Consider the following 23,783-nt stretch of genomic DNA (forward strand, 5'->3'; position numbering starts at 1 on the left):
TTAGGTTGGATGTTAGGGGAAAGTTCTTTACTAGAAGGGTGGTTAGGTCCTGGAACAGGCTGCCCAGTGAGGTTGTGGATGCCCCGTCCTTGGGGGTGTTCAAGACCGGGTTGGACAGGGCCCTGGGCAACCTGATCTAGTAAAGGTGTATGTTTGGTGGCCCTGCTAGGCAGGGGGGTTGGAACTACATGATCTTTGAGGTCCCTTCCAACCCGGGTAATTCTGTGATTCTGTGATTCTGTGTGATTCTGTAATATATATATATAAACACATAAAAAATCAGCTCTTAGCTATACTAATATTCTTCTAGAGAAATTATGCTTCACATCATGGCACTTTAATGGTTACAGATATCCCAGGACCACACAAGTGAGATAGCTGCAAAATTACAGCTCTCCTGAAGTTTAGGGCTTCTTATTACAATAAGAAAAAAGAGTAATAAACTATTTTTGTCTTCCTCCAGAGCTTAACTACTGTCGTCAGGTTTTTTTTTTGTTGTTTTTTTTTTTTTGTTTGTTTTTTTAAAAAAGCCTGTTTATTGTGAATGTTGATCAAGTAGTTAAGAAAGCCCTATTTCAGTGGGAGTATGCACATGCACATACAGAATATCTTTTCTGGAGTTAAGATCCGGCTGTCATCTAGCTCATCTGGCTACTTCAGTATGTCAACAGTCATGAAACTGTCTGACTATGTGTAACAAGGTCTTGTGTTTTTATGATTTTTGTTGTCAATATTCCACATCAGAACATCATGCAGAACAGTGGCAGTTAAAGATTTAATCTTGTTACTGCCTTTTTGGGCATTTTCGGTTCCCAGAGGGGAGGAGAGAGGCAGCATCTGGAGGATTTGGCATGAAGGAGAAGTGAGGTGGAGCTCTGGACTGGACCCCAGTCAGCTTTGCCTCTGGCCATCTCAGCTCACCGTGGAGAAAAGCATGTGCTTCCCTTGTGCTATCATGGTTTGACTCATACTTGGGGTGCTCTTGTCTCTCCCATTTTGTTTAATTCAGTTAAATTTAATAAATTACTATTCTTCCTGGATCGTTGCCATTGTGTTTTCTCTTTGTTAAAACTATCTATCTGCTAGCTCTCTACCCTTACCTCTTTCCCAGAGCAAGCAGTCCAGGGCCAGCCAGGTCACGCAGTAGACAGTTAGTACCCCTTCCTTTTTTTTCCTTCACTCCTTTGCCTCTCCATTTTTTCTTTTCCTGGGGCCTGTGCCCCCATGTCATGGACTTATATCTAGGGATAACCCCATGACAATTATTGGTGAAGGATGCGGGCAGCTATGCATGCCTATTTCATTTTAAGAGCACTGTATAGAGGACTAAGGACCATGATGTCCCTTGGAACATGCTGGTTTCTTTTTAAGTTCATCATGTTCAGTGTCTGATGGAGACACCTGCCTGGTCACTGTACATCCCGGCTAATTATGCATGGTTGAGGTGCCAGCTTAGATACCGTACTACCTGATATATTCTCTGCAATACTAATTTACATTATGCAGAAAAAGCTTTCCCCAAAACCAGAGAATGTGGAGTGGCAGGGAATAGGGAAAGGTCTAAGAAAAAGATTAGAAGCTTGGGGACCTCTGGTGTCATGGGATTTTACTCTTGAACACCTGTGGGACCCTGAGAAACTTAGCAAGTATTTGAATAAGGGATGGTGCAGCTTAGAAAGATTTGAGGAGGAATGGCTTATTTGGGGCTCGGCTTGTGCTTACCGTGCTCTATATAATACCATTCTGGAGAGAGAGAAATTCCAAACTGAGATCCGAACCAAAAGGGGAAAATTCCAAGTCAGTTTTGATCAATCACAGGAGGCACCAGTATCAGCGTCAGTTGCCCCTGTAGAAGGCCAGAAATGGAAATGGGTATCCTCACGTCTAGAATGGAAAGAAGAAGCAGAGGAAATAGAGGAAGATTGAGATGACAGGCCCTCCTCAAGACCAGCACCACCAAAAAAGGCAAGGGAGAAAACTGAGAGACATGAAGGAGAGCAATAAGGAGGGAGTCACTGTTACCACTGTACACTGATCCCTGAAAATGACTGGAATCCTGGGCACAGGAAAGGAGTTTATGTGTTGCCCAAATGAAACTGTTGTCGCCTGGTTGCTTCAGTATTGGGATATCGAGGACAGTAACGTGTCCCTAAAAAGTAATGAAGCTCGCCAACTAGGAAACATCACCTGAGACTTAGCTGTTGACAGAGGGATTAGCAGATGTCTGGACAGAGTCATCACCCTCTGGGAAAGAATGTTATTAGCTGTGAAGGAAAGATTTCTTTTCAAAGTTGAGCTGGAGCCTGGGCTGAGAAGATGGAGTACTGTTGAGAAAGGCGTCCAGTATTTGAGAGAAACAGCCATAGTGGAAATGCTGTATGATCCTACATTTGTTCCTAATGATCCACACCAAGACCATGATCCTGAGAGGGTGATGAGTATACCCAAAATTTGGCAAAAGCTCAGAAGAACAGCACCGAAAAGGTACTCAGTTTTACTGGTAGCACCAACAATAGATACTAAGACCTTAAAAGAACACCACCAGTTTTGAACTGATTCTTACACTTTGGAACTTTGAACAAAAATTAACACTACCCCATGCTTCCATTTTCAGCCATCTACCAAATGACAGAAAGACTAGATAAAATGGAGAAGAGACAGGATGGCGTGCTGGAGGAATTGTCCCTAGCAATTAATCATGATGAACCCATGGCAGTATCAGAAACACCCAATGATGACCAGGATGATCAAAAGAATCTGGTAAAGGAGCTGGTCAAACTGATTAAAGTCTCAGCTATCAAAGGCAAACGCCCCCTTGTTTGAGCAAATGACCACAGCAAATTTATGTCTTCTCATTCTGCCCTGTGGTTCTACTTACGTGAGTGTAGAGAGGACATGAAGAAGTGGCATGACAAACCCACTCCTGCACTATGAGGATGGGTGAGAGAACTACTAAGGAGATCAACCACCACTGAAGTTACTCCCATTACTTCAGCTAACAAACAGAGAGGCCCCACCCTCAGCCAGGGAAAGGAAAGGGGATAATAATATTGGACTGTGTGGATTTAAAGAACCACAAGAATATAATGTACTGGTGGACACTGGTGCCCAGTGCACTCTCATGCCCTCAAGTTATAAAGGGACAGAATTTATTTATATTTCTGGAGTGACTGGGGGCTCTCAGGAATTGCCTGCGTTAGAGGTAGAAATAAGCCTCACCGGAAAAAAGGCTGGCACAAGTATCCTATAGTGACTGAACAGGGGGCTCCATGCATACTCAGTATAAATCATCTTGGAAGGGAGTATTTCAAGGATCCCAAGGGATACCAGTGGGCTTTTGGAATAGCTGCTGTAGATACAGACAACATTAAGCAACTGTCCATCCTGTTTGGCCTGTCAGAAGACCTGTCTGTTGTGGAGTTACTACAGGTAAAAGAACAACAGGTACCAACCGCTAGGAAAATGGTGCACAGGCAGCAGTACTGCACCAACAGGGATGCCTTGCACCCCATTTACAAGCTGATTCGTCAGCTAGAGAGTCAGGGAGTGATCAGCAGAACCTGCTCACTATTTGACAGTCCCATATGGCTAGTGCATAAAGCCAGTGGAGAACGGAGGCTGATGGTAGATTACCACAGCTTGAATGAGGTCACACCCCCACTGAGTGCTGATTGCCAGATATGTTAGAACTCCAGTATGAACTGGAGTCAAAAACAGCCAAATTGTATGCCACCACTGACACTGCCAATGCATTCTTCTTCATTCCGTTGGCCACAGAAGGCAGGCAGTTTGCTTTTACTTTGAGGGGTGTTTGGTACACATGGAACCATTTGCCCCAGTGGTGGAAACACAGCCCAACCATTTGCCATGGACTGATCCACACTGGAACAGAGCAGTGCTCCCAAGCACCTGCAGTCCATTGTTTACATTGTTGTATTGCAGAGGAAATCTTTAAGAAAGGAGAGCAAATAATTCAAGTTATTCTGCATGCCAGTTTCACAATTAAGCAAAACAAAATGAAGGGACCCTCCCAGGATATTCAGTTCCTAGGAGTAAAATGGCAAGATGGGCATCATCACATCCCATCAACACTATGTCTCCATCCACAAGCAACAAACGCACACAGACACTTCTGGGTGTAGTGGGCTTTTGGAGGATGCACATCTCAAACTACAGCCTCATAGTGCACCCCCTCTATCATACACTCTATCAGGTGTATGAGTACACAGACCCTACATGAGTCTACTACATAGGCTCAATGAGGAGCATTTCCCAGGTTAACACTGCAGTGGGCAATGCAGTAACTGTGTCTGAGACTTTGCTGAGGCCAATTTGGCTTTGGTGGACTATCACTGCTGCTGTGGTGCTGGGATGCAGTATACAGAGAGTACTTTTGAGGGAAGTAGCCTCTGTCAACTAAACATACCATGAATTGGTTCAGGCCTGCCAAGATGTTTGGCCGGATGCAGACAAAACCTTTTTTTGTAGGCTGATCTGTGCTATCTACTTCTGAATCCTTTGTTCCTGTTGTCCATGTCATCACAAATGTGCCCAGGAGTGGGGCTACTGAACAACAGCAAAATAGCCATCAGGTAGACTGAGCTGCCAGAATTGAGGTGGCTCAAATAGACCTGGATTGGTAGAACAAGAGTGAGTTATTTCTAGCTCTGTGGGCCCGTGAGACCTCAGGCAATCAAGGAAGAGAAGTGACGTGTAAATGGGCTAGAGACGGAGGGGTAGACTTAGCCATGCACCCTATTACACAGGTTATTCACAACTGTGACACGTGCTATAATTAAATAAGCTAAGAGGATGAAACCTCTCTGGGGGGAAGGGCAATGAAAAAAGTATAAATATGGGGAGGTGCAGCAGACTGATTATATCACCTTGCCACAGTCTCGCAGTGGTAAGCGTTACGTGCTTACCATGGTGGAGGCAACCACTGGGTAGCTTGAAACATACGCAGTACCCCATGCTACCACCAGAAACACCATATCAGGTCTGGGGAAGTAAATCCTGTGGCGACCTGGCACCCCAGAAAGAATTGAGTCCAATAATGGGACTCATTTCAAAAATTCACTTGTGGATATTTGGGCCAGAGAACATGGCATTGAGTGGATTTATCATATCCCCTACCATACACCAGCCACCAGTAAGATCAAATGCTACAACGGGTTGTTAAAAGCCATGTTGAAAGCAATGGGTGCCAAAACATTTAAGCACTAGGAGACGCATTTGGCAGAAGCCACCTGGCTGGTCAAAACCAGAGGGTCGATCAATCAAGAGGGGCCTACACGATCCAGCTCCTACATACTCTAGAGGGTAACAAGGGCCCTGTGGTGCAAGTAAAAAGTATGTTGGGAAAAACGGTTTGGGTCCTTCCAGCTTCTGGAAAGGGCAAGCCTCTCTGTGGAACTGTTTTTGCACAGAGACCTGGGTGCATTTGGTAGGTGATGGAGAAAAATGGGGACGTCCCGTGTGTACCACAAGGGAATTTGATGCTGGGGAAGTGCAGTCAGTGTATGTATGTATGCATATAGATACATGTCATTTATATTAGTCAAAAAAGACATATGTTTCATATCTACATAAAACATTAGTATGAGTTTCAAAGTAATCCCAGTAACTAGAGAATAACTGGATTTGTTTGAATGGTTCTTCCTTCTACAATTACTCACTGCTCAATGTCAGCATAGGAAGTCCTGAGGAAAAAAAACTAATCATCCTAAGTGAAGAAATGAAGTTTCATTAAATAGCAGTCTTTCTTCTGCACCAGGATGGAAGGAGTAGATGTAACACTACACGGCACCAGTTTAGTGCTACTCAGTGATATTTAAATCAGAATCACTAGCCATGTAGGATTATTAAATAATTACAGAAATTTTATATGAGCAGCACAGTTAAACTGGAGCTAATATTACTGACAGATGAGTAACATTTCGCTCAGTTTCAAGCGGACTAATTTAATTTCAGTCCTTCTGCCAGACTCTTCCGTAGTTTGTTAGGGATTGTGGTTGAGCAGCAACTTATATCTTTCGATTCACTTGCAAGCATTATATTAAATGTAAGGTTTGTATGCATAAGCGCATAAGAAAAATAACAAATGATATAGTGGAATCATTGAATCATTAAGACTGGAAAAGACCACCAAGATCATCTGGTCCAACCATCAACTGAACACCACCGTACCACTAATCATGCTCTTCAGTGCAACATCTTCACAATTCATGAACACCTCCAGGGAGAGGGTGACTTCACCACCTCCCCAGGCAGCATTTTCCAATGCCTCACCTTTCTGAGAGCAAATGTTTCCTAATATCCAAGCTGAACCTTCTCTGACACAGCTTAAGGCCATTACCTCTTGTCCTATGGTGAGGCAAATACCCATCCCTCCACGGTCCCTTTTCAGGTTGTTTCAGGGAGCACTAAGGTTTCCCCTGAGATGCTTCTCTAGACTACACAATCCCAGTCTCCTTCACTGCTTCTAAAAAGACTCATATTCCAGCCTCTTCGCCAGCTTCATTACCCTTCTCTGGACACACTCCAGGGCCACAGCAACTTTCTTGAAGTGAGGGGCCCAAAACCGAATACAGCACTCAAGGTACAGAGTCACTAGTGCCAAGTACAGAGGGAAAATCACCTCTCTAGTCAATGCTGACTACACTATTTCTGATACAAGCCAGAATGCCATTAGCTTTCTTGGCCACTTGGGCACACTGCTGGCTCATGTTCAGCAGCTCGTCAACCAGCACGCCCAGATTCTTTTCCACCGTGCAGCTTTTCAGCCACTCTGACCCAAACATGTAGGGATGGATGCATGCTGAGCTACTCCCAACTTGTTACTTCTAATTCATGCTTGGGATTAAGCACTCCCAGCTTGATTTTCAGTCCACCTTACTAAAAATTTCTGAACTGAGTATTGAGAAAGGAAATAAATAAAGATAAAAAACCTTTAGCTCAGGTACAAATAAAAGACTGAAATTGGTTTTCAGAGAGATAGAGAGAGAGGGGAATAAGCCAGTATATTTATATCTGAAAGTTTTCTTTTGACTTTACATTCAAGGAGTGCATAGTTCAGAAAAGTTAACAAGCATGTGTAACTTGTCAGAACTTAAGAGGAAATTCTGGAGAGAAGACGCACTGGAGGAAGAGGCTGAACAAACTGCTATCTTTGCAACATGTTCAGGTACTGGACAGAGGAATCTGTGTAATTCCATATTGAAAATCTAGATAGCAAAGAACTCTGGCATTTCCACACTCAAATGTTTAATTCCTCGGCCTTCAAGTTTTAGCTTACCTGCTTTTCTTACAGAAGACAAACACGCTGCAGTCCTTCCAAAAATATCTAATAAAGAATAAATTTTCACTCTCTTTCCCTTTTCAAAAACAATAAATTGACAAGAAGAGAAGAAAAATTAATGAGGAAAGTTATTACATCACATCAAGTTACTTCAATAGCATTCAGGATTTCAGGAAGCAATATGAAATTGTTCACCATCATTAGAATCTAAGGAATGAAACAGAAAACAATGCTTTAATACACACTTCTTTCCCTAATATGGACTTCCATAAGCACACAGATAATCACTGAACTGACATTTTCTTTGTAATAGCACATGTTTTATATTCTACAGAGTGGGCATGTCTAGTGGGAGGCCATAAGTAAAATTACTTAAAATTTTAAAATTTACTTAAACGTAAGTAAAATTACATAAGTAAATTACTCTTCCACAACAAAGTTCTGTTTGTCTCCTTTTGTGTACTCATTGATTTAGATGCACGTTTTAGAAATAGGCATCCTTAAACTATAGTATTCCTACAGCCCTATAAAACCAAAGGAGAGATAAGGGACTGGATTAATTCCACCCAAAGCAGTATGATACTAATAACAGTGATCTAATGCCAGGTGCCAGAATAGCACCTCTCCTATGAAGACAAGCTGAGATATCTGGGGCTATTTAGCCTGGTAATGAGAATGGAGCCACTATAGTGGCCTCCCAGTATTTAAGGGAAAGTGCTTGAAGGAAAGATTGAGGGAGCTCTATCAGAGAGCATAGTGATAAGACAAGCAGTAATGGTTTTAAACTGAAGATCTGCAACAAGACACAGCACTGTGTGCAAATTACAAACTAGTAGAAGAACACACAGATCTTTCCTGAGTGCTTTGAATGTGCTTTGAACTCTGCATTGTGTCCCAAATTCACCACAGAAAGTTGATGCAGTAAAATAACTGAATGAATTTGAATATAATTTGTGCAAGAGAGCAGAAAAGTCCATGAAGCTTTACCCCTTTAGTTGAAAAGGTACTGAAAAATAACCACAGTTGAAAAGAGAAAGGAGAAGGTTTTTTTGTTGTTTTTTTTTTTAAAATGGAAAACTCAGTTTAGAATAAGAAATTTAGTCTTAACATGCTCCACTAACAAAAATGGTGAGAGCTGAAATCAGATTTCTCAGAGCATAGAAAGTTGCCCTCTTTCCCTCTTCCATACATAAAGTCCCCTTTCTGGTTTCCTTTTGTATTAGTGAATTTAGAATTTCTGCACCACAGGAAAACAAAATCCAAAGAAAACAAGGACAAGGATGTTAATGTTGGAACTGACCTCTCATCAGTCCCACAGATTAATGCATGGACAGTTAGAAGTTACACAGTCTAACCATAATATTCGTTTCAGTAAGAAGGCTGCAGTGGCACCCAGAGAAACACTGGATGACATAGACAGAGGTAATATAGAAGTCTTCTGCTCTACCTGCTACATAACAAAAGGAAATCTGGGGAAAATATGGGCCCTCTGCTGAATGAAGTGGGAGACCTATTTACACAGGGCAATTAAAAGACTAAGGTACTGAATGCCTTCATTGCCTCAGACTTTGTCAGGAAGACAAGACTCCAGGAAGGTCCCAGATCTGGATAAAGGAAAATGTACATTTGGCAGAATGGGATCAGGTCAGGGAAAACTTTAGCAAACTAGGCACACATAAACCCAAGTCCTAAAGAAGTTTGCGGATGTTGTGAAGCCACTCAGCAATTTGTGGTCAGTCATGGCAAGTGGGAGAAGTGCACAAAGAGTCGATGAAAATAAATGTCGCTCCAACCTTCACAAATGCCAAGAAGGAGGCCTAGGGAACTAGGCCAGTCATCCTGACCTTGATCTTTGAGTAGGTGATGGAATAGATGGTACTAGAAAGCATCCAGTTGGAGGCCAGTCAAAAGTTGGTGTTCTCCAGGGCTCAGTATTGACTCCTGTTCTCTTTAATACATTTAGCAGTGATGTGAATGAGGGTATTAAGCTGCATCCACAATAAGTTTGCAGACAACAAGAAGTCAAGCAAAAATGTTGTACTGCTTGGGGATAAGAAGGCTCTACAGGGGAATATTAATGGGCTGGACCAATGGGCCAAAACAGTTCTTCAACAAGGCTAAAAGCCAGATTCTGAACTTGGGTCACAAACAAGTAAATGCAATGCTACAGACTGGAGGAAGAGTGGCTTTAAAGCTGCCTGGTGGGAAAGGAGCTGGATTTGCAGCTTGATAGGCAGCAGAAATACACGCCAGCATTGTGCTCAGGTGACCAAGAAAGCCAGCACCATCCTGGCTTGTATCAGAAATAGTGTGGCTAGCAAGACTAAGGAGATGATTGCAACCCTGTGTTCAACTCTGGTGAGGCCACATCTTGAATACTGTGCTCAGTTTTGGGCATCTCACTAGAAGCAAGACTTCAAGATACTGGAGCATGCTCCAAGAAGGGCCACAAAGACAGCACCAGGTCTAGAGGGCAAGTCTTACGAGGAGCAACTGTGGGAACTGGAGTTATTTAGCCTAAAGAAAGGGAGGCTTAGGGGAGATATTATTGCTCTCCATAACTACCTCAAAGGAGACTGAGAGGAGATCGAGGCAGGGGTCAGTCTCTTTTCCCAAGGAAAATCAGTAGGACAAGAGGAAATGAACATAAGTTGCACAAAGGAAGGCGTAGGATGGATATTAGGAAAAAGTATTCACTGGAAGGGTTGTAAAGCATTGGAACAGGCTCTCCAAGGAAATGGTTGAGTCATCATCCCTGGATAATATTTAAAAGACTCGTAGATGTAGTGCTTACAGGCATGGTTTAGTGATAGACTTGTCAGTGCTGTGTTAATGATTCTATCTGATGATGTTAGAGATCCTTTTCAATGTAAGTGATCTTAAAATTCTGTAATTTCCAGGCATACAGAGGAGAAGAAAATCATCAGGAGTTTGGATTCACCAAGGGAAGTTAATGTCAGACCAACCCACCAAGTTTCTATGATGAAGTGGCCAGCCCAGTAGATGAGGGGAGAAAAGCTGTTGTTTTCCTGGACTTCAGTAAGGCCTATGACACCCTCCCACATAAGATCCTAATAGATAAGCTGTTGAAATATGAGCTGGATATGAGTAGCAGTGAAGTGGATCAAAAACTGTTCAGTTCCCTATGTGCCTTGGCATTTCTGATCCCATTTCTAAAGTTCCAGAAAGCACCCCAGTGCTCTTCCCAGGCCTTACTGATACCTTTTGTTCTATCTTTTTTTCATTCAGAAGCAATTGCACATGTCTATTTATTTCACTTATTTTGTTTCTCTTGCATCTCAATAAAAGATTTAACATAGTACATAGTATTTTTATGAACATGCTTTCATGAATTCCATATTAAAAACTGCAATTCCATTATAGCATACAAGGAATAGAAGGGTGCAAAATGTATTATTTTTCTCTTCAAATTCAATATGCACAGTAGACAACTGAAATACACCAAAAGTACACTAGAGCCTACCTTGGAAACACCAGAGACAACTGAAACACAACCATAGTTCACTCTAAACTTCTCTTAAAATCTTTGAGGAAAATTGGAATGAAATCAAGAAAACAAACCAAAAAGAAGAAAAATTGAATTATCTGACAATGCTTAGCATATAGCAATACTATTGGATAACACTGCATTCTGGTTCAAGTATTGAGAGACCAACCAGAGGCGAAGCACTGCAGGATCTGGTGCTCACCAATGCAGAGGCGATCATTAAAGGCATTAAGATTGGACGCAGCCTAGGCTGCAGTGACCATGTCCTGGTTGAGTTTGTGATCTTGAGGAATGTGGGCCAGGGTAAGAGTGGGGTCAGGACACTGATATTTGGAAGAGCAAACTTTAAGCTTTTTCCTCTTCTCTGTTAAGGAGTTGTTGGATGAAATCTCCTGGAAAGGTGTTCTTAGGGACAAAGGAGTGGAGAAAAGCTGGCTACTCCTTAAGGATGCCTTTCTGAGAGCACAAGAGCTTTCTGACCCTCAGAATAAGAAAGTGGGCAGGGGAGGCAGGAAACTGGCATGGCTTGGCAAGGACCTGCTGGTCAAACTGAGGGAAAAGTACAGATTGTACCAGCTGTGGAAACAAGGGGATCTGGGGAGAATACGGGGGTGCTGCCTGGACTTGCAGAGAGGGGATTAGGAAAGCCAAGGCACAGATGGAACTGAACTTGGTGAAGCATGTTAAAAACAAGAAGGGATTCTATAGGTATGTTAGCCAGAAGAGGCAGGCCAAAGAGAGCATACCTCCTTTCGTAACTGAGAAAGTAGAAATGGCTACAGCAGATATGGTGAAAGCTGAGGTACTAGATGAGTTTTTTGTTTCATTCTTCACTGGCAGCCAGGATTCTTGTATTTCTTGTGTCTGTGAAGCTCACATCCCTGGGCCCAGGGGGAACTTGGGGGAGTAAATCCAGGGCAGAGCAATTCTGAGATCACCTCATGAGACCGAATGTGTACATGTCTATGAGGCCAGACAACATGCATCCCAGTGTCCTAAGGAGCTAGTTGATGTGGTCACTCCCCATCATATTTGAAAAATCATGGTTGTTGAGTGAAGTCCCTGGGTACTGGAAAATGGAAACATCACTCCCATTTAAGAGAAAGTGAGGAAGGAGGACCCAGGGAACTACAGGCTGATGCTGAGCCTAACCTCTCTACCTCGAAAGATGATGGAACAGGTCCTCCTGGAAGACATGTTAAGGCACATGAGGGATGAACAGGCGATCTGAGATGGCCAGCGTATCTTTATCAAGGGAGGCTTATGCCTGACCAATCTGCTGGCCTTCTATGATGGAGTGACAATACTGGTGGACAAAGGGAAGGTGACTGATGCCATCTGCCTAGATTTGTGAAAGGCCTTTGACATGGTTCCCCACCACATCCTTATCTCTAAATTGAAGAGATACAGATTAGAGGGGTAGACTATTTGGTGGATAAGGAGTTGGCTGGAAGAATGTAGACAGTGAATGACACTGTGTCCAGGTGGAGGCTGGTGACGTGCAGTGTCCCACAGGGGTCTGTCTTTGGACTAGTATTCATCACCATTTTCATCAGAAACATCAATGACTAGCTCAAGTACACCTTCAGCAGGTTTGCCAGTGTCACCAATCTGAGTGGTGTGCTTAACACCTTAGAAGAAAGGGATGCCATCCAGAAAGACCTCAACAAACTCAAAAGGTCAACCTTATGAGGTTCAACAGAGCAAAGTGTTTTGCACTTGAGTCAGAGCAATCCGGGATACATATACAGACTGGAAGAATAACTCCTCGACATTAGCTCTGCAGAGAAGGACCTGAAGGTCCTGCTGGATGAAAAACTGAATGTGAGCCAGCAGTGTGCTCTTGCAGCTCAGAAGGCCAATGGTATCCTGGGCTCCATCAGAAGAGGGGTGGCCAGCAGGGACAGGGAGGTGATTGTCCCCCTCTACTCCGCCCTTGAGAGGCCCCATCTGGAATACTGCATCCAGGTCTGGGGCCACCCATACAGAAAAGATGAGGAGCTGTTGGAGGGTCTGGAGGGGGACCAGAAAGATGATGATAGGACTGAAGCACCTCCCCTGTGAGGACAGGCTGAGGGAGCTGGGCTTGTTCAGCCTGAAGAAGAGAAGGCTGCAAGGAGATCTCATGGTAAACTTCCAGTATTTAAAAGGGGATTATGAAAAGGAGGGAATTCAACTTATTACTTTTTATATAACTTATTATATAATAACTTACTGTTATGGGTAGGTAGTGATAGAACACGGGAGAATGGTTTAAAACACAAGGGGGGAAGGTTTAGACTGGATGTCAGGGTAAGATCTTTACAGAGGGAGTGGTGAGGTGCTGGAGCAGACTGCCCAGTGATGTTGCGGATGCTCCCTCCCTGGAGGTGTTCAAGACCAGGTTGGATGGGGTCCTGGGCAGCCTGTTCTAGTACCAGATCTGGAGCTTGGTGGCCCTGCCTGTGACAGGGTGGTTGCAACTGGATGATCCCTGGGGTCTCTTCCAGCCCAAGCCATTCTGTGATTCTATGATAACATTAATGAATTTAATTAAAAAGAATGACAGGATTGTTGACTTACTTCTCTAATGAGCTTTTTTCTAATCTTTCTTTCTCTTTTTTCTGACGTTCTCTGTTCTTCTTGACTCGAGCCTCCCAGAGTCCTCTTATGAGAGAAAAGTCAAATATTATCACCTGATGCCCCATACTGTTGACATTAAGCTTCTCCTGCAAGAACAAGCCATCATGAACACTTAATGTGAGCATTAAGAAAAAACAAGGAACAGTAGCATCATGTTTCATTAAACTTACCTGAGAGAAAAGGAATCCAAAATAATGTTAGCATAATGTGCTGTCTACCTTATATATATTTTTTCTAGGGTTTTGTGCCCACAGTTATCAATGTAGCATAGAAGGGATTTATATACAAAATCAACTACAGATTGGAGCTAAATGTTGAATTTTCTGGAGCCCTTGCACTTTTCTCTTTCAAAAATAAAGACACAGTTGCAAAGAGTTACCTATCTGATGAAAATAATCTGAATGATTTAGTGTTTTTTGCAACCTATGTAACTAGCATTATAAGAACTAACAAATTATGATTTATTAATCATAAATTGTGCAATTTGGGTTCCCACTGTATTGATCTTTATGCATCCACATTAATCCTGCCACACAATAGTTGTGTCCATAAACATATCCTTACCTGTGAAAGGTGTTAAAACACCTACCTATAATATATGGCGAAAGATTAACCACTGTTGAAGTAAGTTAGTGTTTGTGAACACATGATCCCCATTTATATGGGCATGTAGAGTTTCCTTCCAGCAGTTCAGGGTATCAAAGTATTAGGTTTTGAGACCATCTTTTAATGTGCAGTTGAAAACTGTGCAGAACAAGAGGTTAGTTCATCAATCTTTCTCTGTTGAATTGCAAATGGTATCCTGGGCTCCATCAGGAGAGGGGTGGCCAGTGGGGATAGGGAAGTGATTATCCCTCTCTGCTCTGCTCTTGTGAGGCCCTATCTGGAACACTGTGTCCAGGTATGGAGCCCTCAGTACAAGAAAGAAAGACACAGAGCTGTTGGAGAGGGTCCAGAGGAGGGCCACAAGGATGGTCAGGGGGCTGGAGCACCTGCCCTATGAGGACAGGATGAGGGAGTTGGGCTTGTTCAACCAGGAGAAAAGGAGGCTGCAGGGTGACCTCATTGCAGCCTTTCAGTACCTGAACGGTACCTATAATCAGAAGGGGTGTAAACTCTTTGAAAGGGCCAATAGTGGTAGGACAAGGGGAAATGGTTTTAAGTTGAAAGAGGGAAGATTTAGGTTGGATATTAGGGGGAAGATCTTTACTAGGCGAGGTTCTGGAACAGGTTGCCCAGGGATGTTGTGGATGCCCTGTCCCTGGAGGTGTTCAAGGCCAGGTTGGACAGGGCCCTGGGCAACCTGATCTAGTAAAGGTGTATGTTTGGTGGCCCTGCTAGGCAGGGGGGCTGAAACTACATGATCCTTGAGGTCCCTTCCAACCCAGGTCATTCTGTGATTCTGTGATTCTGTGATTCTGTGATATATATATTAACCTATGATTCCAAAGGGCATATTCTGTTGTGTTCTATATGGTGTTTTTAAAATTAACAGAATGCTGAGCTTGATGATTCCTGAAATACATTTCCTCTGAGTTCAATTCATAGAGCTTCCCCAAAGGTCAAAGAAATACTAGATTCAGTGCATTACACACTACTGAAAGAAATCTCAGTCTTCATTGACAAACAGTGCTTCAGGACTAAGGTTAATTTCCTTGATACACTTCTGTCATGGAAGTGCTCTGTAGCCTGATTATGAAAACTACTCCCTATTGAAGCTTCAGTTTTATGCTCCTTTAATAATAAACAATTGTGAGAAAATGAAAATTCATTCAATTTACATAAACATTCAAGTTTATGTAAAATGACAAAGACTCCCAAAATGGAGATTCTAAAGCAAGAATGGACTGAAGTGTTTGCAAAATAGCCTGCACTGAAATCCAGGTATTTAGCTGTAGAAAAAGATCCATTTCAGAGTAAATTCTTACAAAGCATAACACAGTTTTTGATCTCTCAAATAATTAAAATGAGAAATATAAATAACATTGTTGTGGATTCTTGTCCCCACAGATCATCTACCCATACTGTCACAGTTTTATGATTTTTATTATCAGTAGTCCACATCATAACATCATGTAGATCCCTGGGAATTCAAGAGTTAATTCTCCAGTTCTGTGAATTGTTGATAGTTCAGGATACACCTGTATCCTGAGAAGAAGAACTACATATCCCAGAGGTCTTTTTACTGTTCTGTTTCCTGTTTCTGTTTGGAGGGAAAGATAAAACTGTTTGCAAAGGTTGCTCCTTTTCCCTTTCTGTTCATCTCTGCAGTGTGTGCGCTCTCTAGCCTGGTTTCACTGTATTTCGCACAGTGACTGATCCTAATTTTCCTGAGAATAAAGAACACTAGCACTTCTGTTTCTGCAAAAATTTGTCCACTAAACAGTATGTGTTTTAGTAATGTTAATGTATGCCTTCCATCATCTCTACCTGAAGTAAATTTATTAGAATTGCAGGGAATTTTTGTTCCTCTGGTTTCTGAAGTTTTTTCAATGAATGAGTTACTACAGGCAAATGCTGTTCTCTCAGTATAAAGAAACCTGAAGATGTGAACACCTCTGTTAGCTTAAATCATGCCACTGTTATTTGGACTGGAGAAACAAAAGTGTCCTGCATTGAAACACTTGCATGTGATTGCTTGCGTGATCACCTTCAGCATTAGATTAGGGCCTTTGTTTTTTGGGTACTCTCATTCTATTTAATGTATTAATTTCAATTCCAATTATTTAGTATTATCTTGCATTATCTTGCATTCCAATATCTTATTTAGTAAATTAACTGTCTTCCTCAGATCATTACCACTGTTTTGTTTCATTCCCCTTTCCCAATTCCCACTTTCCTGGGACCTGGGTCCATGGGTAGCCCTGCCACATCAGACATGGAACCAAACTGGCCCATAAACCATTGACACCAAATTACTAGGTAGATGTAATGAATGAACTAGGAAACAAGCTGTACTTACACTTTCATTTCAAAGGTACAGTAGATGTGTTATTTAGGGATTTAGGGAGTGGCACCAGCAAACCTGCATGATTCCTGCAATACTGCAAACTGCAGTATTGCTGTCTTTTCCCTTGGTAACTCCAGTTTTCAAGTCTCTGAATCAGGAGCAGTTCTGCTGAATTTTAGCCTCAGTGCATCAATGAACTTTAAAGCATGCCTTTCACAGCAGAGGCCAGTTGTGTTTTATGACTTGTACAGTGCTGTAACTAAGTGTGCTTAGCTGTGCATTTAAGTGAGCATTTGACAAGCTCAAATGCAAAAAACAAACAAATAAACAAACAAAACGTTATGGTACTACCAAGTGAAAATCAAACCTATCTCTAGCACAATCTTATAATTATTTCATAATAGAGTTATGCAAAACAAAACAAAAAAAAAAAAAAAAAAAAAGAAGCCTTTACAACTGATGTTTCAGATATGAAAACTGTTTATCCTCTGTCATAGCACAAGTATAACAAGTATAAAATATAAGATGGGAAAGCCATCTTATGTGCACAAATGGGAATACTTAAAACCTCCCCTATGAGGACAGGCTGAGGGAGCAGGGCTTGTTCAGACTGGAGAAAAGAAGGCTGCGGAGTGACCTCATTGCAGCCTTTCAGTACCTGAAGGCAACCTATATCCAGGAGGGGAGTAAACTCTTTGAAAGGGCAGATAATAGCAGGACAAGGGGAAATGGTTTTAAGTTGCAAGAGGGAAGATTTAGGTTGGATGTAAGGGGGAAGTTCTTTACTAGGAGAGTGGTGAGGTCCTGGAACAGACTGCCCAGGGACCTTGTGGATGCCCCATCCCTGGAGGTGTTCAAGGCCAGGTTGGACAGGGTCCTGGGCGACCTGATCTAGTAAAAATGGAAGTTTGGTGGTCCTGCCAGGCAGGGAGGTTGGAGCTTCATGATCCTTGAGGTCCCTTCAAACCTGGGACAACCTGGAATCACTAGTGAGAATGCAGGCCTCGCAACACTTTTTTTCATTAAATGCAGCTACATCATGTACCAATGACTTCTGTCAAGTTTAGTCCTTCAAAAAATGCTAAACCACTGTGAACAAGTCTTATAAAATAGAATTTTGAAGGTTTCTAAAAATAATTGCTTCCACCAAGATAAAAGTACTTTTTAAAACTTTGTTTAAGGTTAGGTTTTGTTAGATGTCACTATTATTATACCACTCATGATCTTAAAAATAAATAAATAAAATAAAGAACAAAACTCCACTGAAATATCTGCTGATAGCTGAGAAAGCAACATGCCCTTTCCTTTACAAGATATTTTCAAGATTTCTGCTATTCTCAGACCTTCTGATATCATTTTCTTTTCCAGGCTCTAAGTCCTTCACGTGGGGCTATTTATTATCTGTCTTTCTGTTATAATACTGAGGAAGAAGGGGAAAATATTTTCCCCTCTGCATTTTGCCTCTTTTTTCTTCACCTCTCTTTAATACATAACACATAAAGGAACAATATATTCTGAGCCAGAAAACACTTTCATGTCCTCTGGAAGACACACAGTGTGCATTAAAACAAATTTTGCAGATGTACACCAAGAAAGGTTCCTGCCTGTCTGCCTTATTTGTCATCACTGTAAGACTACTCCAAATGCTGGCACAGAGTTACTGGTAAGAGATCGATATTTCTGTAAGATAAAGTCTTCTTTACCTTAGTATGGCTTTATATCCACTATCTTTGCTGTTGATAAAGCTTGTTTATATTTACAAGCACTAAAAAATTATGCAGAAAGTAAGTTTATAACTTATCTGGTACTGGCTGCAGAAAATAGACAAGTTACAAACCTGTTAATAATAGTGTATTGAGAATTATGACCTTATTCTCAGTTGAATGGTTTGAATGGTTTATCTATAATTGGATGTACCTTTTAAAAATTGTTTTAATCTGTTATCACCTAAAATAAAACACTCTCCTCATCTGTCTGAACCACGAAACATCAGCAAGGACTTCCTCCTCACAGTAGCCGCAGTCATTCTGCAGGATCTAACTCATTTTAATAGAACAATTCATAGCTCAGTGTTTTGGTAGGGCTATTGCGGGAGCTGAACTGCTGAGAGACATTGAAGTGGCAGGTGAGCACTCAAGCTCTGCTGGAACTAGATGGCCTTAATCAACACAAAGTCTGAATGAATTCCATAAGTACTTTATTTCCTTGACTTGTTCCCCGCTTTACTGTCTGCCAGGTTAAGTCTTCTGTTCTTTATTAAGACACTGATTTATTAGAGACTCAAGATGGAGAAGTTCATGTGATTTTTATTCACAAACTGGATTAGACTGCAAGGCATTGGGATTTGTCTTCAATTATAAAACCAGATACAAGAGGGATGCAGCTAGGAGGTAAGAGGCGTCCATCAAAACTCCTGAAGACTATTCTGTTCAAATTGAACACAGCCACAAATAAGATCTGAAGACAGCATATGCCAAGACATAACTAGGTGGTTGACAGCTTAATGCTATCTTCCCTGGGTAACAGCTACATCTTTAATCTGCTGGAGATTGTCAGTTCACCTTTCTTATATAACATTCTATAAATGTTCTTTCAGTTTTACAAATTATTAGTGAAATATATCACAGAAGAAGGGCTTTTCAGCAATATAATGTGTGGGAGATACAAAAGCAGTGTCTCCCATTGTATAGTGCTGGCCTATGACACAAGATGCAGATGTTAGTGATGTGGCAGTAGAGGTTGTACCTTCCCACCAATAATCCTTTACATTTTCTCACCATGTAAGTGATGGCAGCCTGACAAAACGTTGTCTGACATGGATGTGCAGATTATATCCTAGGTAACTCAGATGTGGTAGTGGTAAGAAATTCACTTTTTATCAAGGGTACTTTTTAAAAATACGTTGACTAAATGGTAAAGATTTGTGATACAGACTCTTCAAGCATTCCACCAAGGCAAAAAGAAAGATCAGGGTGAATCCTGATATCTCCTTCAGGCTTGAAGACAAACTTAAATGATTACATCTGCAGTTCTTTGTTTTCTCACAGATTTTCTTCTGCTTGTACCAACACAGTGAATTTACAGTGAAGACACTGGAAACACAGCAATGCAAAATTAGCATCCGAAGTTTGAGCCAAGCCCAGCTACTGTAGTCAATGCTTATTATTACAGGCAGTGATGAATAATAAACATATAATAAACACTAGATTTACAGGTAAATTTGTAGCTAAACTCTCCAAATATGCAGATTTAATAGTCTGTAGGGATCAAAGTTGGTTTGTATTTCAGATCACATATTGCATGCATGTGTGGGGAGCATGTAGGCAAGGATCACAGCAGTTCCCAGTCTCCCTAGAGGCACTGGCCTGTAAAGATCCCCAAAATACTGCTACACTGCAGAATAAATATAAGTGGAAAGGGATAAGCTGCTTCAGGCTGGAGAAAGTCATCCTGACACTTGGACACAAGCCCAGATGTTTGGGGAGTTTGAAATGTTCCCTCCTGCTCCCTCAAGAGCACATTCTAAGCCAGCCAGCTCCTAGACAAGCAAACAAAGACAGTGACACTTCCAAACTACTAATTAGTCCAGCTTTCACTGAAGTATATTTCAGAGATCAGTGTTTTTCCATATCACAGGGCTTAATCCTAAATGGTCTAATAAATCAAGTTAATTTTGAGTTTTCTACTCGTATAAGTGTTTAAGAACAGAATCTTAATTAATACATTAGCTTGTTTCACACACACACACACACACACACACACAAAAAAAAAAAAAAAAAAAAAAAAGCCCTTCTGTATTGTTTCTATACCACAGCTAATAAAGCTAAGAAGATTTCATGTTTAAATGTATTCATTGATCTTCAGGTAGGAATAACTATGAATATCAATAAATTAAAACGGTATATGAATACAGACATGTAATGGCTGAGGTTGGCTCCTACACATTTTTATATGTCTTTGTTCAGCTCTGCAGCACAATTATTGACATTTTTCATTAATTGGTTTGTATTCTAGTTGTAAGTGAATCAGTCTCACAGATTTTATCACTGCGTTCTTCACATCTTGATTTTCAGACAGTTTTTCACAAGGTTATTCATTAATTAGGTCTTTAAAGATGTATTAATTAGCAGCTGAAATACAATATTCCTTGTACTTTCTCAACTCTTGAGGCACAAATATGTTTGCCATCAAGCATGATAGATGTTATATTTGCAAGGCAATTTATTACAGATGTACTCCCTCGCACTTCAGCGAGCAAACAAATTATTCAAAGCAATTGTTCCACTGACAATGTAAATAACAAAACACTGGACTGATTTCTGTGACAGAAATCCCTTCTTTATTTTTTCATGGAGCATTACTGAAGAGAAATATAGTACTCATAGGATTAAGAGGTGTCTGATGTATTTGAAATGGAGTTATATTTTAAGCCATGTCTTGCAAAGGAATGCCAGTGAGCTCAAAATTGTATTACATATTTTGAAAGGTTGTTGAATCTACAAACATAGCTGTAGTCAGCAGGTGGAAAGAACTGTTATAGGCATACCTGGGAAAGCTTGAGTCTCTCCTATTATTAGAGATCCCTCACTTCATTATTTACAAAGATCCACTACAAATAAGGATACAGTGAACAAAATATGGAGACTTTCATATACAATTGGATGGTCTTAATTAACCAGAAACCTGAGAGAAGAGTCTCAGGTTTCTCAGATATGTTCTGTGTCATCAGGTCTTTTAGCAACACCTAATTGACTTATTCATCATAACCATAATGGACTGCAGCCAATCCAGGAAATGGGGCTTTACCTTTACATGTTACCTTTCATGTTCTGGGAACAGCCCATGGAGTTATCTGTATGGATGATAATTTCATAAATACTATTTCAGATTGCTTTTTCTAATTCAGAATAGCCACAGAATGGAGAATAACGAATTTGTATATGATGTCCTTTTGTTCTGTGTCCATTTTCCACACAGTGATCTAACAAGAATCTTGTACTACCTTCTGCATTTTCCCTCACAGAAGCAAAGCAAAAACCCACGACTGACCTCTAACACTTAGCTTTTTAGTCATTTTTCATTTACTCATATGGTGAGTAAAATGCTCATGGACATTTCCTAAACACTTAAATTCCTTTATGCAAGATGATAAGCAAAAACAATTTAGGTAGGAGAATGGGGCTTTTAACTACTTCAGCAGCCAAAGCTTAAGTGGCTCAAACTCCTACTCACATCCAAAAGCTAACAGCTGTACTCTCTAACTCTCCTCACTGACCAAAGATATATCTTTAGACTTTCCCAACAAACTTTCCAAAGCCTCTGGATAGGAGGTACATGTGACAAAGACAGATGGGAATCCTTATTGTAATAGTTCTTCATCCTCTTCCCCTGTCTGAGAAGAGCAAAGTGGATAAAACTCCAGTAGGATCTACCTCTTTGGTGAATAGGTTTTATCCATCATTGGATAAGTTAGCTGCTCACTGAGTTAACTGTTACTAAGAAAATTACTCAGTACCTTAGCCTTGAGAGTTTACATATCAGTGACTGACAGAACTAAATACTCAGTAACAACAACAATAATGACAACATTTAACTTTAAATGATAGGTATTGCTCACAAATGATTTAGCAGATTACATCTTCTATACCATGTTAGATTAGCTGGAGGTGGCCTTAAGAAACAGAACCTCTATAACTCTTTTTAAGTTCCACTCTAAATTTTGACAAAGATAAATGACCGATCTCTCCAAGCATTTTTTTAATTGAAAATCATTCTCACATCAGCATATATCCTTGATACATAATAGCAAGGGTTTATTCCAGCTGAGTCATGAAGTGAGCAAATGTCTGGGAGTCTTGAAAACCTCCTTAAATTATAAATTTTGGATTTGTCACAGATGTAAATCTACTTAGAGAAGTAACGTATGGCATAAGTCTTTTAATCTTTAAAGGCACCTCACAAATATATCATTTCGGATTAATGGTTTACATGTCTGTTTTTTATCCTATACATATTAGCATTTAAAAATCCACAATACAGTAGCAGCAGCAAAGACCTGATAAAGACATTTCAGTTTCACTGTTTCCTAACTTGACCCCACACATCTAAAGAAACACAGTAACCAGCAAAATTGTCACTTACCTGCACTAAAGAACACTAGTGTCCAGAACTCTTCCAAGTACTCTGTGGTTATTTAATTTAGGACACAGAGGTTGTTTATAGCAGCAACGTAGCTCATGACTAGCTAAATTTATTTGAAACCCACGGCGTGACTAGCCCTCCAGATGTACTAATATGCTATATTTATAAAATGATTACATGATCAGAGGTTTTATAGCAGAGACATGAAGAGGATAAAATATCTACACTGCATGACTTGACAGAGGACAAGAAACAGCAGTGTAAAGAGAGCAGCATCTCACTTGCACCCAGGGAAGTATGACAGAGCTAATGATACTCGTGCTTATGTATTTTCCTTGGGAAAGGAGAAACAATAAAAGTACACTGTATTCCTCTGAGACACTCTCTTCTTCCCCATGTCCACACAAGCGTGATAGGTTGAATAGACAGACAGCATCATGGTGCAGTTGTCCTGAGTGAATGATTTATAAAAATACTGCTTTAACTTTTTTTTTTTTTTTTTTTTTTTTCCTTAATTCTTAGTATGGGTGTCTGTATTCCTATGAGTATTGCCTCTGGATAAAATATAACATTGGTTCATAATATTTGTCATGATGCTCTGAGGACTACCAATTCCCTTAGGGCTTCTCAGGGGTTACTGGGTCTGAGGCTTTTCATAGCAGTGGCTTGGCAGGACATGGCAGCCAGGCTAGTCCCATCTCACCAGCCAGAAGCAGGACAGCAAAGGGCTGCACCATCACCAGGCACAAGGATGAAAATGGGACTGAGCCTGGGCCTGGACATGGGCCTGTAAGTGGGCTTGGCTCAGCAGGGCCCTTGGTTGGGTGGGCAAAGCTGTGGGAAGCTGGGGACCATCCCCGCTGTGGCATCACTTGGTCAGGCAGGGGCTGATGGCACTGATGCCTGAAGTGAGTCCAGGGTGGAGGGCATGAAGGATGCTGAACTGCCGTGCTGGGCTTCAAGCATGTGAGAAGCCTCAAGGGAACAGGCAGGGATGGGGAGGACCATTACTGCTATGACATCAGAACTCTGACAATTCAGCCTAAATTATTGAAATCTTCAGAACCATATTTCCTTAATGAAATAAGAGGATTCATACCTAATTAAACATCTTAGTCAAAAAATAACTGGTTTATACCTACAAACAGGCATTTCCATTTGTTTATTATTCATCACTGCCTGTAATAATAAGCATTGACTGCAGCAGCTGGGCTTGGCTCAAACTTCAGATGCTAGTTTTGCATTGCTGTGTTGAGTTCCTA

At 41.1% G+C, this 23,783-nt stretch overlaps 1 protein-coding gene across 6 annotated transcripts in view; it reads right to left on the bottom strand.

Moving 5' to 3' along the window:
* LRRC2 (leucine rich repeat containing 2) overlaps window positions 1-22,670 on the bottom strand; it is a 70,726-nt gene extending 48,056 nt beyond the window's left edge. For 2 of the 6 annotated variants that reach the window (XM_085529035.1, XM_085529036.1), the window contains exons 1-2: window positions 22,522-22,670; window positions 13,371-13,516 (exon numbers count right to left, since the gene is read on the bottom strand). In XM_085529035.1, coding sequence (XP_085385161.1) covers window positions 13,371-13,495 — 125 coding nt within the window. In that variant the 5' untranslated portion in view covers window positions 13,496-13,516; window positions 22,522-22,670. Of the gene's footprint in view, window positions 1-1,722; window positions 1,885-7,297; window positions 7,377-13,370; window positions 13,517-22,521 lie in introns of those variants that run through there. The other 4 variants (XM_085529033.1, XM_015849336.3, XM_015849338.2 and 1 more) reach the window with 4 other exon arrangements.
* Window positions 22,671-23,783: the final 1,113 nt, after the last annotated feature.

The sequence above is a fragment of the Coturnix japonica genome, chromosome Z (genome assembly GCF_054131305.1).
Source record: "Coturnix japonica strain WE chromosome Z, WE-NBRP24, whole genome shotgun sequence".
Lineage (NCBI taxonomy): Eukaryota > Metazoa > Chordata > Aves > Galliformes > Phasianidae > Coturnix > Coturnix japonica.